Below are 19,577 nucleotides of genomic sequence, written 5' to 3' on the forward strand. Positions count from 1 at the left end.
ATTCAAGAACTTAATGTACACTACCAAGAGAACCATGCCACCCGAGTGAAAGAAAAGGAAGTCGAGAACGTAAAGGTGACACATTCCATTCTTTTTCCTTGTTTTTCTTGGTAAGATGTTACTGCTAAACTCATCCCTGATATCCAGGGTCACAGAACTCTCCTCCGAGATCATCACAAGCCTCGTCTAGGAATACCCTGTAGTGAAACGAAAGAATCCTTGTTAAAACCTCATATATTTTGTTCAATTCTTGTCATTGCAAATCTTTAAACTTGTAAAGCTAAAGATGGGGTCCTGAGATCTTACGTCTTGGCACTGTTGTACTCTAAATATTCTCTATCAATCTGCTCTGAAGTGCTGGGAGTGGTACTTCTGGCATCTGGTTTGAGCTTCACTTCAGGATACATCTCAACATTACAAGCTTCTCCTCCTATTGTCTCACAAGCCTCAGCTGGAAAAACACTGGACAAAACATGTAATGAAAGTATATTGTTAACCGTAACTTTTAATGTTGAAGATAGGAAACTGAGGGTGATGGAGAGCAGAATTTACGAGGTAAAGGAGCTGTAATCAATTGTTGAAGTGTCGTTTGCCACTGGAGCACTTGCTTTGATCGGGGAACATTTGGAGGTCTGTAACCTTGGGACGACCCTCCTTGCCGAAGCTAAACTTTTGTTAGGTGTTACAAGAGGGAGAATTGATGGTGTAAGAAATATGGCTGCCTGCATTTTCGATGAATAGTCTGGGATCGGAGCTTGAAGCCACTGAGAGGAGAGGGATCTGTATTTCTAATGTGTTGGTTCGATAATGAACACGGACAGCGGATAAGGTAGCCAAGATTTTTTTTGGAATGGATAAGGTTTGATTTTTATTTGTCTGAAAAATGTGGTGGTAAAGGTTTTACTTTTTAAGAGGGCTTGGCATTTTCGGCCTCGAGTATCTTGCTCATTTAATATCTCAAAAGTTGACAAATGATCAAGGGAAATATTGGGATTTTGTTAGTTGTTTTTTTTTAAAAATATTTTTTAATTAAAAATAAATTAAAATAATATATTTTTTATTTTTAAAAAATTATTTTTAATATAAATACTTCAAAACAATCTAAAAATATAAAAAAATTTTAAATATATATATATATAAAAAAACTATTTGAAATCAAATCCAAAACAGGCCCGGCCCAAAATCTTAAACCCACCGATTACACCGTGGATTTAGATTCCAGTATTTGTTAGTTTCCATGTAATATTCTGAAATTCGAAAAAAAATTTGTGGTATAGTTGTTGATAACTGGAAAGGAAAACCAATGATGCGTTTACCGAACGCCGAGGCCATTATCTATTGAAGAAATTCAGAAAATATTTGAAAAGAAAAAATCTCTCTCCGAATGCATTGACCGCAGTCCATCCAGTGGCGGAGCGAAATTTACGGGGTTTTTTTTTTTTTTAAGGTTCTAGAAAAAGGTTAGATAAATAAATAAAAAAAATATGGGGTAATTAATTTTTTCCAGAAAAAAAAACTCGTTAAAAAAAATATAAGAAGTATCTTTTTGAGAATAAATGTGACTATCAATACTTAGTATGCGGAAACTATAATGAGAAATATTAAAAAATGAAAACATCTTTACTATATTTTCTTTTTTATGACTCCTCTTAAGTATATTGGATTGTATCCAACGCATGAATTTTGTAATTAATTTCATTTTTTTAAAGAGTTTAAATACTTGACGTGGAGTGCAATTGACATGTGAAAAATAATTTTTGACTTTGAGTGATAGTTTTAGAGTTATTTTTTATAAATATTTCATGACAAAAATTAGTTAAAGTTAGGGATATGCGTGGTATAAATTATTTAAAATAATTTTTTTTAATGGAAGGAAAATGGTATAAGTTAGAATATTTTAACTTTTAATTAAAATAAAATTTTGGATGCAAGCATTCTTAGGCTTGTGTGCTAGTCTGTATATCGAAGAGGACGAAATGAGGAAGATATGAATTTTGGATACAAGCATCATTAGGCTGAGCGATCGATTGATAATCTTTTACATTTGTGTAATCTATTGTCAAATTCACAGTGATCAGATTAGCAGTATGTTCCGATTTTTAATTTTTCTGACAGGAACAGTACTTAAAGAACCAGCTGCTGCTTTCACATCAATTTATGTTTCTCTAATCGGGTTCCTTGCCTGAGCTATCTATATCTTGATTCACACTGTATCAAGTCATCTGCTTCTTGAACTTGATTGCTATTTTATTAGCTTTTTGAGTGGTTATGCGTACCGATTATGCATGTGGATTGGAAAAAAATTCCCTGATCTTCGGATATTCAGAGTGCGTTTCTTGAGACAAATGATTAACAACTGCCAGCTTATTAGGGCTCTTTATATCAAAATATGAACTTAAACTTTGTTTTATTTGCCAGAGATGGTACCAGTACTATAATTCAGAAATAACACGAGAAAAGTCAGCTCACTTGATGACGCAGCTGGGCTAAACATGGTAGGGTTCTATCCAGATCATGTGTTTCCTCCTCCAAACCTATGATCCAAGATGATAACCGAATGGGAGAAATTATACGCAAAACAACATCAGCTGTGTGTAAAGTCCTCACAAGCATAAATTTCAGGGTTGGAAGCAGTGATTAGGGTGCAATTGACATGTGAAAAATAATTTTTTACTTTGAGTAATAGTTTAAGAGTTATTTTTTATAAATATTTCATGACGAAAATTAGTTAAAGTTAAAGATATGTGTGGTATAAATTATTTAAAATAATCTTTTGATGGAAGAAAAATGTTATAAGTTAGAATCCATATATGAAAATTTAAAAATTTTAACTTTTAATTAAAATAATTTTTTGGATACAAGCATTCTTAGTCTTGTGTGCTAGTCTGTATATCGAAGAGAACGAAATGAGGAAGATATGAATTTTGGATACAAGCATCATTAGGCTGAGCGATCGATTGATAATCTTTTACATTTGTGTAATCTATTGTCAAATTCACAGTGATCAGATTAGCAGTATGTTCCGATTTTTAATTTTTCTGACAGGAACAGTACTTAAAGAACCAGCTGCTGCTTTCACATCAATTTATGTTTCTCTATCGGGTTCCTTGCCTGAGCTGTCTATATCTTGATTCACACTGTATCAAGTCATCTGCTTCTTGAACTGATTGCTATTTTATTAGCTTTTTGAGTGGTTATGCGTACAGATTATGCATGTGGATTGGAAAAAAATTCCCTGATCTTCAGATATTCAGAGTGCGTTTCTTGAGACAAATGATTAACAACTGCCAGCTTATTAGGGCTCTTTATATCAAAATATGAACTTAAACTTTGTTTTATTTGCCAGAGATGGTACCAGTACTATAATTCAGAAATAACACGAGAAAAGTCAGCTCACTTGATGACGCAGCTGGGCTAAACATGGTAGGGTTCTATCCAGATCATGTGTTTCCTCCTCCAAACCTATGATCCAAGATGATAACCGAATGGGAGAAATTATATGCAAAAGCATTTGCAACATCAGCTCTGTGTAAAGTCCTCATAAGCATAAATTTCAGGGTTGGAAGCAGTGAACAACCAAGCCAATCTGCATATGCTAGGACGGCTGGAAGAGAGAGTGGTGTTCATAGTTTATCTGCGCTTTATCTAAACCATTAGATTTGCAACTTGCAAGTTAGTATTTCAGTTGGTCTGTGGCTGTCAGATCTGCAGAATCGTATCGGAAAAAATCAACATTGCCTCCACCTAGTGAAGATGGTTGTGAAATGTCAGGTTCATAGCTCAGTATTTCCACACAACCAAGTGAGTCACTCCAGATATTCTACGTGAAAGCAATGAAGGAATTTCAGATGAATAGATACTTGTAATTTCTGGATTCTGGCCTCATTTGATTATAACAATGGCAATTCTTCCACGAAGGATTTCCATTTGACCACGATGGGACTTTTTGCTTCCATGCACCATTTCTCTTCCACAATCAACTAAAGCCATTCATAACACTAAGAGGGAAAAGGAGCTTTCCGTGTGCGGGAAGCAGAAAGAGGAAGCATATGGTTCTTGTTGATAGAGATTATGAACAAATTGAGCAAAGAAGCACGGAAAGCAGAAAGAGGAAGCATATGATTCTTGTTGATAGAGATTATGAACAAATTGAGCAAAGAAGTATACCGTAGAAGAAAAGAAACGAGCTAGAAAGATACATTTTACTAACCGAATAACTCCATTTAAATAGAATTTTAGTTTTAACAGAAAATCAACAAAATATGCTAATTGCATGGCAAAGACAACTTCTTCCTAATAACAAGTCAATAAAATAAAACAGCATCTTATTCCTAAAGACTTGATCTTCATTCATATGTAGAAATCTTCTAGCTGACCTACTCCTTGGCAAGACTTCAGGTCATTCACAACTTTTTTAGGCATTCTGTCAACAATTCTGTAGAGTCATTATGCAGACCTTGACCCGAAGTTCATCCGAATTATTCAGGAATACCAATTTAATTAATAAAGCATGGCTGAATTATTAAATCCTGCCTGATGAATACCCTGACCACCACAGTTTCATGGAGAAGACACCCTCGCCCGGTTAACAAGATGGAGATCCCTGCTACTATAGACCTTGAAGCCCATAAGCATTGCCTGGCAAGTTGATCAGTCTTGTTACGCAACCAACATGAAATTCACACCCAATCAATGTTCTTGCCCCAAAACTTGTGATATTGGGGAATTCCATGCTGCCAATCTACGGTAGATTTTCTCGATAATAGCAGAGTAAATTGACACAAGTTGGCTCTGATCTTTTATGAGCAGAACACCCAAATACTTGCTCATATTTCTAAGGCGAAAGGAATGCCAAGAATTGCTGTGATCCGGTTCTTGTAAGAGACATGAACTGAAGAGTTTATATAAGCTTTAGACTTGTATCCAATTTACCCATATAAGATTCTAGATTGATCAGGTGATTCAGGTAGAACTTGATTATACAATACAGCTGCCAGTAATCTATCCAGTCTATACTAAACATGCAAATAAAGATTTTCATCGTCTTTTTTTTTTTTTCCTTGTTCTTATACTAAAGTTATCTCGAAGCAGATTTTTCATATTTGCAAGAACCCATAGACCTGTGTGCTACTGGAAAGCAGAACATTGAAGAAGTGCTATTTTCTAGCTGGACTGGCAATAATGCGCTAACTAGGAATGCAGCAGATATGAATCATCTATGCTAGTTTTAGGCGAGAATCACTCTCCTGCAATCGGGCCAGTACAGTACATAATCTCCAGAGAAACTCGATCTCCTAAAGAATCACTCACTCTCCCGTAATCATGCCAGCACAATACACAATCTCCAGCTGATCAAGAATCACTCCCCTGCAGAGCCGGCCAGAGCATATGGGAAACTTCGGCAATCGCACAAAGCTCCCGCCTAACAAAATGCTCCAAGAATAAGTAAGGTATATTTGTTAACTATGCTTTATGCTTTATGCTTTATGAAATGAAAATTGCCTCTGTTTAACAAAAAGCCTCAAATACAAAATCTCTATTTAACAAAAAGCCTCAAATACAAAATGAAGTTTGCTCAAGGTCTTATTTGTCAAATATAAATAAAAAAAAATATTTCTTAAATATTTCAAAATGTCTCATTGATAAAGCTCCCGCCTAACGAAAAGCTTCAAGGTATATTTGTTAAATATGCTTTATGAAATGAAAATTGCCTTTATTTAACAAAAAGCCTCAAATATAAAATGAAGTTTGCTCAAGGTCTTATTTGTCAAATATATGTGAAAAATAAAAATAAAAATATTTCTTAAATATTTTAAAAGATCTCATTTATAATTTTGCTCAAGGCTTCTATTCATCTTAAGCAGGCTCTACTCTCCTGCACAATCTTAGCTGCTAGACAGAAGCTTTCTATGCATACTGCTCCATCTATTGTATAAATATCTGAAAATAAAGTAATACAAATAACCCTAAAATAAGATTCAATGGTGTTAAGCCTTGTGCTATATTCAGAACAGCAAGTCTTAGTTATGGCCATTGCTTTCACTATCTGTTCTGGAATCAAGATTGTCCATAAATATTGGAAGACTTAGAGGACTCATGGAATTTTGTGACTGGTCAACACTTGAATTCATGCCCAAAGTCGTCCTTCGATTCAACAATCGAGGCTAATTTTAGACGAGAAGAACACCGGTACTACGAATTGAACCACGGAGTATTGATAGTAGGGATAAATTGGCATTTAACAAGGAAGATTATACAACTCAAAAAAAATAAAAATGCTTTATTTATTTTTTACAAGAAGCCAATCATACCACCATGCGCTCCGGCAATTTCTCAAGTTATGAACACCCCGAAATATTCAAACTTTCAAGAGACTTTATATCATAAATGCTTTCGGGAAGAATCTTTATCCTCCAATATCCTTTCAGATTCAACAAAATGAGGCTCTTCAAATGTCTAACAGATTGATGCACCTCAACTAAACTCGAGCAGCCTTCAAGCATTAGTTTTTCTAAGCTGGAGCTATACAAGTTTGGTGTTTTAATAAGATGCTTTGAATGATTGAGTTTAAGAATTTTTAACTTGTTGAGAATCCGTGGCAGTGAGAAAAATAATAAGAAAACTAATCATAAAAATGGTAATTTGAAAATATAAATTGTATCAAGGACAAATTTTGGAGGATTGTAGCATGTTTCGCACTTTTTTCTCCTTCCATAATTCTCTGATGTTGCTATACTGCATATCTAAAACAACTAGGTTGTCCAACATCAAATCGGATGGAAAAGATTTCAAAGGGCATTCGAGCCAACAAATCCATATCAACTCTTCAGAAAGCAGTTTGAAAGGTCCAGTGAGATGTACTCCATTGATTTGGAGGAACTTCAAGCATCTCATCTTTGTAAATGATCCTGTGCTAAGTGATTTATCTTCTGATGCTTTGGCATCCAGCGCTAGACCCTCTACAACTTCCGTTCCCTGAAACACCAACAAAATTCAATAGAACTTCCAAGTGATTGTATGCAAGAAGTTTGAAAAGAAAGACAAACTTGCATGATTTTGCTAGTGTAAGCATTTAGTTATTACCATATGCTTGTTGAGTACATTCCATGCATCCTCACGATGCCAAATTCGGCTGCGTTTTCCAGGGTGGCCAGGTGACTCTTTATGAATGATGTCCCTTCCCATGTCTCGTAATAGATCATGCATGCTTATCTTTCCAAAGCATCAACTTTAATCAGAGACCTTTCACTCAGAGTTCCCAAATCATCTTCTGGACTGTAACCACAACGGGCTTCTAGTACTTTTGCTACATATTCTTTATTTCTACCAATAAAAAAGCATGCAATATCAAGAAATGTATTTTGCAATTCGTGGTCATCCAGTGTATCGAAACTTATTCTAAGTTTTTTTTCTGAATTTCACGGTTTGGAATTTTTCCCAATTTGTCATCCAGTGTTCATCTTTAGTCGTGATTATTACTCTACTTCCTGAGCTACATCATCAACAACAACAAGAACTCTTTGTTGTGTATGGTCCCACACCATGTGATGGTGGGACCATCACATTAAATATCATGTGATGGCTGTCTCTTGGTGTTAATATTAGTATGGTTCGGGTACTGTAGCAACAGATTTGAAAAGAGAAGAGAGAAGAAGAAAATCAAGAGAGAAAAAGAGAAGAAAAGACAGCAGAGTAGCCTATATTCTTTCTTTGATTTCCAGCTCGTTCACCGTTGGATCGGGCTGAGATTTTGACAGAAGCTTCTAGACACGTTGATCTTCATTCTGGACGGTTGGATCGAAGATTGGTGAAGTGAAAGCTGACCGTTTTGACAGAAAACGGGGCTGTCAGTTTTGTGAGTTTTTCTCAAATAATTCTCCTTTAATCTTGTTGTAATCCAAGAATAAGTTGTTCTTGATGATATATATGTTGTATCCCTTAGTTGAATCTGAGGAAGAATGATTGTGAACCCATTATTTGTTGATAGTGGAAGTTTTTAGGTGGACTACGGTCCCGTGGTTTTTCCCGCATCGGGTTTTCCACGTTAAAAATTTTGATGTTGATTTTGTGATTATTTGCATTATTTTCATCATTGTTTGATTCTGTTTTACTGCACAAAGAGGGAAAGAATTGGGACTTGTGAATTGTAATTGTATTCCGCTGAATTGATCCGGGTAAATTGGTGTCCGGTTGTTCCGAGTTTTCCCAACACTCTTTTATGACAAATTCCTTCTTTGATCAGAACCATTCCTCTAACAACATTACTGATGTTAACAGCATTATATTTTAAAATATCATGAAGAAGTTGTTCTTGTAAAAGAACCAGAGATTGTTCTGATGTTTCATTGATATTCGAAAGCAAACAACTTCCTTCGAATCTATAGCAGAATTGGTTAAGTACAACTTTTGCTATACTTGCCTTTCCTATTCCTGGCATCCCATGTATGCCCACAATGCAAACCTCATCTGTTGCAGTACTTAGGAAGTCACTAATAGCAAGGACAAGGGGATCAATACCTACTAGGTGAGTGGCAACATTTATGTACTTGGGATCCAATTTATTCAACATATCCTTGACAATCTCTTGGATAAATTTTGATTCGTCCCTGTCCATAGACAAAAGCAAGTCATTAATAAAGAGACAATTAAACCTGCTAAGAAAATATTTTATTGTTTCATATGGTAAAATCTAATGTATGATTACTCCGTCAATGTGTGCAGCTGAATCTTGGAGAGAAAAGGCATACCCATTTCCCATATCATTGAGATTCCATCCAGATAGGTTTCCAGCCTCCTCAAGAGCTTTTCTCCACTCCTTCACCTTTTCTGTAAAAGCCTCTTCATGTCTATGAAATGTTTTTGCAAAACTGCCTGTCTATTTTCTCACTTCTGAAGGATCAATGTAATAGAATATAGGAAGAACAATCTGATCAGTTTTTCTATTTTTGCTCTCAAGAATCTCTACAAGTTCATTAAGACACCATCTAGAAGCAGCATATCCTTTAGAGAAGACCACTACAGATATCTTTGATTCTTCAATTGCCTTGTGAAGATGTTCGGAGATTTCTTCTCCTCTAGGAATTTCATTCTGATCTCGAAAAGTGTGGATTCCTGCTTGGACAAAGGCAGTATATAGATGATTTGTAAAAGTCTTGCGATTATCTTCTCCTCTAAAACTCAGAAATACATTGTAGGCCCCTTTTGGTCTAGAGCCAGAACCTTCTGGCTCTGTCATGGCAGCTGCAGATATTAAGGCACAATTAATTAGCAATGGTGTACTAAAATGGATGGAAGGAACTTAACTGAGTGATGTAAACATAAAAACTTTGGCAATCAGTAGCATCAATCGCGGTTGCCTACCTCTATAAGGTGCTTGTGAGTTGATCGGATTCCACCAACTTGGTGACTGTAATGATCAAATTAACAGCAGTCGGAAAGGTTAGCTGAAGATTAAATTGCTGAGGGCTGAAGGTTAGTGGAGGCAATACTCCAAAAAAGAAAGGAAGCATCTGCTATCCAATCGGATATTGTTCAGAGAAAGAAAATGCTTTCTTGCAAATTATAAAAAAAATAAGTGATAATTATCAAAGATAGAGTTCCTTTAGCCGCGTGCTGATCAATTTTGAGTTAGAATATTGAGTGGTAACGATTGATGATTGAGCACAGTTACTGTTTGAGCATCTAACAGATATCTTGGGGACTGTAGCAGTGTAGAACGTTGAAAACAAAATTAAATGTGTGGTGTATTTTATGAACCGTGTTGTTCTGGCAGCATCAACATCAAATAGCATGATTTTCCGCAAGGCAGACTAATAAGACCCTGGCTCTCACATTCCACTTCCATGCAAGTGGCTGCGTCCATCTCTCAGACATGATGTTTGGTCTGCGGGTCTAATCCCATGTTGTCAAAAATCAAATGGTATTAAATTTCCACGAACCTTTTTTTCAAAGCCCTGGGTTCTTCTCTCCCAAAGAAAACATTGACTAGGTGACGATCGACATATAAATAAAAAATTATTTAATGTTTGGTATAATAATTAATTAATATCATAATGTTTTTGGAGTTTTTTTTTCCCTTAATCAAAAGGATTTGATGTTTATAATACAAATTTTAAGTAATTACAAAAACAATTTTAATCAAAGACTCGAAACTTTTCAATGATAAATTTAATATTTTTATGAAAAATATATTAAATAACTTTAAAAAATTTTAAAATAAAAAATCAAAATATTTATTTTTTATTTTTAAGTTTGTTAAAGTTCGAAACCCAAATATTTTTATTTTAAAATATATGTAAACTTATTTTAATAATTTTTTTATAAAGATATATTCTTAACAACATTCTTACAAAGTTACTATTCTTAACCATTACATGTAACAAATTAAATTGTCTCATCAAAACTGTTGGAAACAATATTATTTCGCTAGTATTTTTAAAATAAATAAAAAAATCTCCCTGAACGCACTGAAGTCTGAAGTGACTTTGGATCAATTATTGCTACGAGTCTGAATTCTCCTTTCAAAAACCAAAATCCCTACACATCACAACCGATAAGAGGGTAAAGGAAAGAGAGTTGCTAGAGGCCTAGAGCCTGGCCTAGCATGAAAACGACGAGAGCGGAATTGTATGTTTTCTTCACAAGTACTCGTGAGGATCGAGCAAGGAGGAGTATATGCTCGCAAAATGGGTGTTTGTTCCCATTATAAAAGCATCAAACAGGAACGTTTGGTAATTACAGTTGTAAGGGGCGATTGACACTTGACAGTATATTATTACTCCCCAACTTTTATTTTATTTTCAACTCAGCTTTTTGGAGCATGCTCCTCCTGCTTTTGGTCTCGGATGCATGGCCTCCTAGATCTCGCACCACTCCTTCCTATCTCCTCCCCTGCCAACACGGCATTTGCAGGTCACACAGGTGGAGTTAATGATTCCAGGCTACTCAGCAAAATTAATGCTAGAATATATTCCCAGCAAAGCTTTATGGATAATAACATGACATGTATGAACGGTCGGCCTAGAGAAGATCTTGATGTAATTTATAAATGAATAAAATAATAAAAAATATCTATTTTACATTATAAAGTAGCAATTCCTTCTAACCTTTATAAATATAGATTTTTATTGCATAGTAAATCAACAATCGAAGCTAATTTTAGACGAGAAGAACACCGGTACTACAGAATTGAACCACGGAGTTATGATAGTAGGGATAAATTGGCATTTAACAAGGAAGATAATATAAATCAAAATAAATAAAAAAATGCTTTATTTATTTTATACAAGAAGCCAATCATACCACCATGCGCTCCGGCAATTTCTCAAGTTATGAACACCCCGAAATATTCAAACTTTCAAGAGACTTTATATCATAAATGCTTTCGGGAAGAATCTTTATCCTCCAATATCCTTTCAGATTCAAGAAAATGAGGCTCTTCAAATGTCTAACAGATTGATGCACCTCAACTAAACTCGAGCAGCCTTCAAGCATTAGTTTTTCTAAGCTGGAGCTATATAAGTTTGGTGTTTTAATAAGATGCTTTGAATGATTGAGTTAAAGAATTTTTAACTTGTTGAGAATCCGTGGCAGTGAGAAAAATACTAAGAAAACTAATCATAAAAATGGTAATTTGAAAATATAAATTGTATCAAGGACAAATTTTGGAGGATTGTAGCATGTTTCGCTCTTTTTTCTCCTTCCATAATTCTCTGATGTTGCTATACTGCATATCTAAAACAACTAGGTTGTCCAACATCAAATCGGATGGAAAAGATTTCAAAGGGCATTCGAGCCAACAAATCCATATCAACTCTTCAGAAAGCAGTTTGAAAGGTCCAGTGAGATGTACTCCATTGATTTGGAGGAACTTCAAGCATCTCATCTTTGTAAATGATCCTGTGCTAAGTGATTTATCTTCTGATGCTTTGGCATCCAGCGCTAGACCCTCTACAACTTCCGTTCCCTGAAACACCAACAAAATTCAATAGAACTTCCAAGTGATTGTATGCAAGAATCATTTTTGTAAATGATCCTGTGCTTAGTGATTTGTCTTCTGATCTTCTCACATCCAGTGTAAGGCCCTTTACAACTTCTGTTCCCTAAAAAAACAAAAAAAAAAATCAATAGAACTTTCATATGATTGTTTGTAATAAGTTTGACAATAAAGATACAAATGAATGTGCTTTTCTGTATGCACTGAGTTCTTACCATCTGCATCTTGAGTACCATCCACGCATCCTCTTGACTCCAAATTCTGCTCCTTTCCGCAGGATTTTCAGGTGACTCTTCCTTAACGATCTCCCTTCCCATCCCTCGTAATAGATCATGCATGCCTATCGTTCCAGAATCATCAACTTTAATCAGAGACCGTTCAATGAGAGTTCCGAAATCATCTTCTGGATTGTAATCATAACGTCCTTCTAGCACTTTTGCTACGTATTCTTTCTTTCTGCCAATAAAGAAGCATGCAATATCAAGAAATGTATTTTGCAATTCGTGGTCATCCAATGTATCAAAACTTATTCTAAGTTTTTTCTGAATTTCACGGTTTGGAATTTTTCTCAATTTGTCAATTACACATTTCCATCTAGCTTTGTTTTTCCCGGACAACAAAGAACCTAAAACTTCAAGGGCCAAAGGAAGTCCTCCGCAGCAATCAACTACATCATTCGAAAGCTCAACATAATCTTTTGCTGGCTTGGTGTCCCCAAAGGCATGCCAACTGAAAAGTTGAAGGGACTCATCTCGTTTCAATTCCTCAACCCGATATGTTCGATCCACATTAAGAAGCAAGTGTTCATCTTTAATCGTGATTATTACTTTACTTCCGGGACCAAACCAACTTCGCTCTCCCATCAAAGCATCTAGTTGATTGTGATGAGCCACATCATCAACAACAACAACTCTTTTATGACAAATTCGTTCTTTGATCAGAACCATTCCTCTAACAACATTACTGATGTTAACAGCAATTGTTTTAAAAATATCATGAAGAAGTTGTTCTTGTAAAAGAACCAGACCATTAGATTGTTCTGATGTTTCATTGATATTCGAAAGGAAACAACTTCCTTCGAATCTATAGCAGAATTGGTTAAAAACAACTTTTGCTATACTTGTCTTTCCTATTCCTGGCATCCCATGTATGCCCACAATGCAAACCTCATCTGTTGCAGTACTTAGGAAGTCACCAATAGCAAGGACAAGGGGATCAATACCTACTAGATGAGTGGCAACATTTATGTGCTTGTGATCCAATTTATTCAACACATCCTTGACAATCTCTTGGATAAATTTTGATTCGTCCTTGTCCATAGACAAAAGCAAGTCATTAATAGAAAGACAATTAAACCTGCTAAGAAAATATTTTATTGTTTCATATGGTAAAATCTAATGTATGATTACTCCGTCAATGTGTGCAGGTGAATCTTGGAGAGAAAAGGTATACCCATTTCCCATATCATTGAGATTCCATCCAGATAGGTTTCCAGCCTCCTCAAGAGCTTTTCTCCACTCCTTCACCTTTTCTGTAAAAGCCTCTTCATGTCTATGAAATGTTTTTGCAAAACTGCCTGTCTGTTTTCTCACTTCTGAAGGATCAATGTCATAGAATATATAGGAAGAACAATTTTTTCTATTTTTGCTCTCAAGAATCTCTACAAGTTCATTAAGACACCATCTAGAAGAAGCATATCCTTTAGAGAAGACCACTACAGATATCTTTGATTCTTGAATTGCCTTGTGAAGATGTTCGGAGATTTCTTCTCCTCTAGGAATTTCATTCTGATCTCGAAAAGTGTGGATTCCTGGTTGGACAAAGGCAGTATATAGATGATCTGTAAAAGTCTTGCGATTATCTTCTCCTCCAAAACTCAGAAATACATGGTAGGCCCCTTTTGGCCTAGAGCCAGAATCTTCTGGCTCTGTCATGGCAGCTGCAGATATTAAGGCACAATTAATTAGCAATGGTGTACTAAAATGGATGGAAGGAACTTAACTGAGTGGTGTAAACATAAAAGCTTTGGCAATCAGTTGCATCAATCGCGGTTGCCTACCTCTATAAGGTGCTTGTGAGTTGATCGGATTCCACCAACTTGGTGACTGTAATGATCAAATTAGCATCAGTCGGAAAGGTTAGCTGAAGATTAAATTACTGAGGGCTGAAGGTTAGTGGAGGCAATACTCCAAAAAAGAAAGGAAGCATCTGCTATCCAATCGGATATTGTTCAGAGAAAGAAAATGCTTTCTTGCAAATTATAAAAAAAAATAAGTGATAATTATCAAAGATAGAGTTCCTTTAGCCGCGTGCTGATCAATTTTGAGTTAGGATATTGAGTGGTAACGATTGATGATTGAGTACAGTTACTGTTTGAGCATCTAACAGTTATCTTGGGGACTGTAGCAGTGTAGAACGTTGAAAACAAAATTAAATGTGTGGTGTATTTTATGAACCGTGTTGTTCTGGCAGCATCAACATCAAATAGCATGATTTTCCGCAAGGCAAACTAATAAGACCCTGGCTCTCACATTCCACTTCCATGCAAGTGGCTGCGTCCATCTCTCAGACGTGATGTTTGGTCTGCGGGTCTAATCCCATGTTGTCAAAAATCAAATGGTATTAAATTTCCACGAACCTTTTTTTCAAAGCCCTGGGTTCTTCTCTCCCAAAGAAAACATTGACTAGGTGACGATCGACATATAAATAAAAAATTATTTAATGTTTGGTATAATAATTAATTAATATCATAATGTTTTTGGAGTTTTTTTTTCCTTAATCAAAAGGATTTGATGTTTATAATACAAATTTTAAGTCACTACAAAAACAATTTTAATCAAAGACTCGAAACTTTTCAATGATAAATTTAATATTTTTATGAAAAATATATTAAATAACTTTAAAAAATTTTAAAATAAAAAATCAAAATATTTATTTTTTATTTTTAAGTTTGTTAAAGTTCGAAACCCAAATATTTTTATTTTAAAATATATGTCAACTTATTTTAATAATATTTTTATAAATATATATTCTTAACAACATTCTTACAAAGATACTATTCTTAACCATTACATGTAACAAATTAAATTGTCTCATCAAAACTGTTGGAAACAATATTATTTTGCGAGTACTTTTAAAATAAATAAAAAAATCCACCTGAACGCACTGAAGTCTGAAGTGACTTTGGATCAATTATTGCTACGAGTCTGTATTCTCCTTTCAAAAACCAAAATCCCTACACATCACAACCGATAAAAGGGTAAAGGAAAGAGAGTTGCTAGAAGCCTAGAGCCTGGCCTAGCATGAAAACGACGAGAGCGGAATTGTATGTTTTCTTCACAAGTACTCGTGAGGATCGAGCAAGGAGGAGTATATGCTAGCAAAATGGGTGTTTGTTCCCATTATAAAAGCATCAAACAGGAACGTTTGGTAATTACAGTTGTAAGGGGCGATTGACACTTGACAGTATATTATTACTCCCCAACTTTTATTTTATTTTCAACTCAGCTTTTTGGAGCATGCTCCTCCTGCTTTTGGTCTCGGATGCATGGCCTCTTAGATCTCTCAATTCTCCTCCCTATCTCCTCCCCTGCCCACACGGCATTTGCAGGTCACACTGGTGGAGTTAATGATTCCAGGCTACTCAGCAAAATTAATGCTAGAATATATTCCCAGCAAAGCTTTATGGATAATAACATGACATGAATGAACGGTCGGCCTAGAGAAGATGTTGATGTAATTTATAAATGAATAAAATAATAAAAAATATCTATTTTACATTATAAAGTAGCAATTCCTTCTAGCCTTTATAAATATAGATTTTTATTACATAGTAAATAGTAAATTAAGCTATGATAGAATAATTTTTTTGTTTGATTTTCTAATATTATTACATGAATATTAATAATATTAAAAAATATCTTTTGAAGTTTGAAACTTAATATACCGGTAAAATTAATTCAAAATTAATTTTAATATTTGTAACTGTTAAGATAAAAATAAATAATAACTATTTAATTAATTTAAAATATAATTATTTTATTAACATTTTTATTGTTATATTTCAAATTTATAAAAACTTATTTTTACATAGAAAACAAAAACGCGATAAAAATATTTTTTTCTTTATTTTATCTTCTCATTTTTTTAAAGATTTAAAAAAATTAATTGTATCTTAAAATTATTATTTCTATATAAAATAAAAAAAATTTAAAAATAATATTTTTATTTCTCTAAACTAATTTCATATTTGTTTCCATCCTAGATATTTTTATCAGAAGAAACTCTGCTGTTTAGGAAATCGTAAGGCAAAGAAATGTCGTCACTCTTGAGCCACAATGAGCATTGACTCGTTGACTATATAGGTAATATTCAACAAAGATCAGACCACAATGGGGTCTAATTTGATGCAATAAAGTTTAAAGGTTCATGACATTTGCTTTAGATTTGACATCACCTTTGCTAGAACGGCAGGATTTTTTTCAAGGTGAAAGGACGTGCAAATTCAAAAAAGTTATGTTCAAACAAAGATGGCCAACACCACCCCACCATCATTAGAAGAGAACACTATAATGCAAGATTGTGTCCCACGTAGCCATTTGATGATAAGCTTTTTTTCTCTAGAGTTAGTAATCTCCCTGGCTACCAATCTTCAGTTACAGCGTCAATTAGGTATATAACACTGTTAACTACTGCTATATGACGATGAGCAAAAGCTTCCAAATTCAAGAATTAGTGGAAACCAAACAAAAAAGGCAACCATAGGGCTCCACACGGACCACATCATGACCTCTTGCCAATCTGAGAAAAGAGTTAGCTCCACATGGATTGCAAACCAAAGCCCTCAAGACAAAATTCCATTTTCACAAAATCAGCAGGCTTGTGATTTTAGCAAATTTTACTTGCATTTCCATTTAAAAACTATGCAGTTGAGATAGCATGGGGACAAGCTCATCACTTGAAGGCCTATCTGCAGGCATATCTGATAGACAAACAGCAGCAATTCTCACTGCCATGAGCATCTCATCCTCCTCAACTTCTTCCCCAAGAATACTCTTATCAAGCGCTTCCCTTGCCTCCCCTGCTTGCTGCAAATGCCGAAGCCAAGGACCCAAACTACCCCCACTAGCTGTTTCCCTAAAGAATGGATCGGTAGGGTCCCTCCCAGTTAACAAAACGCCCAATATCATCCCAAAGCTGAAAACATCACTTTTATCCGTGTACCTATTAAAGTTGGAAATATCCATCCATCTTCGTTATAACCACATCACAAAGTTCTAATTTAAAACAAGCATGCATCAAAAATAACAGAAGAAAGCAACTATACATATCATAAACAAATTAAAGCTAAAGAACATGGCTAAGCAAAGATTCTAAAACACAAACCAGTTAGCATCAGGAAATCCCAATAAAAGCAGAACAGGTGGGGAAGGGTAGACCTCTTAAAGAGCTCCAGCTACTTCTAAAGATGCTTAGCTAACCCATTTGCTTCCCATTCGTTTATTAGCCAGATTAACTTCCACTTTAGTCAGATTACTCACCTTGTTCACCATCAAATAAAACAGCTGAAACTTCGAAGATACGAAAGAGAACCATGAAAAAATGTTAAGAATCAATACAATTAGTTATCAGATTAGTAAGTTACCAAAAGGAACGCAAAAATGTTAAGAATCAATACAATTAGTAATCAGATTAGTAAGTTACCAAAAGAAACGCAATAATCAGAAACCATTAAGATGCAGAGACCAAGAGCAGTTATGAAGATGGCGCAAACACGTATGATGCATCACAATTACAAGTCATTGAATCGTCTCATAATTGCCGCAAAATAGAAGTGCAGCAAAAAAAAGAATTTCGTGTACCTGCAATTTTGAAAACATTCAGGAGCGCTATATCCAGATGTAGCTCTATCCAGATTAGGCGTAAGCTTAGCCAGTCCAAAATCAGCCAACCTTGGTTCAAACTCAGCATCCAAAATCACATTCCTGGGCTTCAAATTATAATGCAAAATCTGAGGGGCACAATCAAAATGAAGATACCTAAGCCCTTTGATAACCCCAACTGCAATCCGAAGTCGAACTTCCCACCCGAGCTGCAACTCATTCTCTCTCACTCTGTTCATTGCATCTTCAAGACTCCCAGTTGGCACACAATCATAAACCAAAGAGAACCTATCTGGTTCGCGAACATAAGCCCTTAAACTCATCAGATTCCGATGTCTCAAACTAGCTAGCATTTCCAGCTCCTGCTGTATCCTTCTCTTTACTGACTTGCTCTGCCTCTCCGGGGAGCCAATCTCAAATGGCTCAAATCTCTTGACAGCAATGGTCAGCCCATTGTCCAGTACAGTCCTGTAATACTTTCCATTGGAGCTTGAACCTAGCAACTGATTCTCATTTTCAAGAGCTGATTGAAGACTTTTAGGAGTGATTTTTGGAGAAAATATAACCGGCCCTTTGAGAATTGGAGTTCTCTTCATGTACCGGACCAGGAAACGGACTCCAAAAGCAAAAGCAACGGCTCCTGTCAATCCAGTCAAGACTCCTAAAAAGATGCTTACAAGTATTCTTTTGAGTCCATTCTTGGAATGGGTTGGTGTAGAAGGAAATGGAGGTGTGACTTTACTACTTTCTTGGCATTGTACAGTTGCGTAGTATAAGCAAAGAATGAACAGAAAAAGCAGTGAAGATGCGTCTTTGTTGTTGCTAATTTGAGTACTGTATCTTCTTTTCCCCATTAGGACCTAAAAAGCCTCAAAACCTCCCACGGACCCTATAAATGATACCACAAGCTCAACAAAATCTCCACAGCCCACGCCTTCGAAACTCTTTATAACTCAAGATTTTAGCTCAAACCCAAGAATCATTAATTATAAAGCTTCAGTCTTTAGCATTCTCTAGGACATAAACACTAACAAGCTTGAAAAGGAGAACCCCCAGAGTTTCAAAAGGACCAGTTCCTTGCACCAAATTTGATTAGAGAACTTTTTTAAGTGCTGGAAACGATGGAATACTATGAGATCAAAATCAAATCTCGACTCAAAATCTTCACCAGAAAGAAACGAAGAATCATAACGTCAATTATTCCTTTTTTTTCAGTGAATTTCATTCTAAAATATTGCACATCGGTTACTAGCCTCAAAACACACCACATTTCACCAAAGAAAAGGTCTTCAACGAACCCCAGAACACACAAACATCAGAAATGATAGAATCCTCGCCTCTTTGTAATAGATGAGTGAAAAAAAAAATATATACCTTCAACAATGTGTGTACTGATAAACTACCTTACAAGTAGCAGGTGGAGAAACAAAAGAGAGCTAAGCGGCTACTAACTAATACTGTCTCACAAAATAAAACAAAAACAAGCCCCCTCTGTGTGTGTGTGTGTCTGTGTGTGGGTGTGGGTGTGGGGTGTCTCTCTCTCGATTTACTTTCTTACAAATGAGAGGTGGGGTATCTCTCTATCTTTCATTTGTTTCTCTCTCAGGAGGACAAAACTTCCCTTCCCGCCTTTCAGAAGACCAGACAGAGTGGGGTCCATTGCCACGTAAGTAGATGCACACTCGTGTCCCTGTCACGAG

The 19,577-nt window shown here is 35.5% G+C and overlaps 2 protein-coding genes and 2 pseudogenes across 2 annotated transcripts; all 4 read right to left on the reverse strand.

The window, feature by feature from the left end:
- On the reverse strand, positions 1-823 carry CCL (CCR-like protein). Its single transcript, XM_011037866.1, has 3 exons — positions 553-823; positions 307-462; positions 1-197 (listed from the first exon to the last, which is right to left on the reverse strand). Exons 1-3 carry the CDS (start codon positions 726-728, stop codon positions 131-133), a joined length of 399 nt encoding a protein of 132 aa, XP_011036168.1. The 5' UTR covers positions 729-823; the 3' UTR covers positions 1-130.
- Positions 824-6,102: 5,279 nt separating this feature from the next.
- Positions 6,103-9,671, reverse strand: LOC105133796 (TMV resistance protein N-like; annotated as a pseudogene).
- Positions 9,672-11,295: 1,624 nt separating this feature from the next.
- Positions 11,296-14,547, reverse strand: LOC105133797 (TMV resistance protein N-like; annotated as a pseudogene).
- Positions 14,548-16,365: 1,818 nt separating this feature from the next.
- LOC105133764 (inactive leucine-rich repeat receptor-like protein kinase CORYNE) lies at positions 16,366-19,408 on the reverse strand. The gene is made up of 2 exons (XM_011037867.1): positions 17,857-19,408; positions 16,366-17,218 (listed from the first exon to the last, which is right to left on the reverse strand). Exons 1-2 carry the CDS (start codon positions 18,729-18,731, stop codon positions 16,909-16,911), a joined length of 1,185 nt encoding a protein of 394 aa, XP_011036169.1. The 5' UTR covers positions 18,732-19,408; the 3' UTR covers positions 16,366-16,908.
- Between the last annotated feature and the right edge of the window lie 169 nt (positions 19,409-19,577).

The sequence above is a fragment of the Populus euphratica genome, unplaced genomic scaffold, assembly GCF_000495115.2.
Source record: "Populus euphratica unplaced genomic scaffold, PopEup_1.0 scaffold37.1, whole genome shotgun sequence".
Classification (NCBI taxonomy): Eukaryota; Viridiplantae; Streptophyta; class Magnoliopsida; order Malpighiales; family Salicaceae; genus Populus; species Populus euphratica.

Coding starts and splice junctions, on each gene's coding strand:
- LOC105133764 (XM_011037867.1), bottom strand. CDS start 18,731: ATGGGGAAAAGAAGATACAGTACTCAAATTAGCAACAACAAAGACGCA. Junction 17,219..17,856: donor GAATGTTTTCAAAATTGCAG/GTACACGAAATT, acceptor CAACTTTAATAG/GTACACGGATAAAAGTGATG.
- CCL (XM_011037866.1), bottom strand. CDS start 728: ATGCAGGCAGCCATATTTCTTACACCATCAATTCTCCCTCTTGTAACA. Junction 463..552: donor GATTACAGCTCCTTTACCTC/GTAAATTCTGCT, acceptor TGTTTTGTCCAG/TGTTTTTCCAGCTGAGGCTT. Junction 198..306: donor GAGTACAACAGTGCCAAGAC/GTAAGATCTCAG, acceptor GTTTCACTACAG/GGTATTCCTAGACGAGGCTT.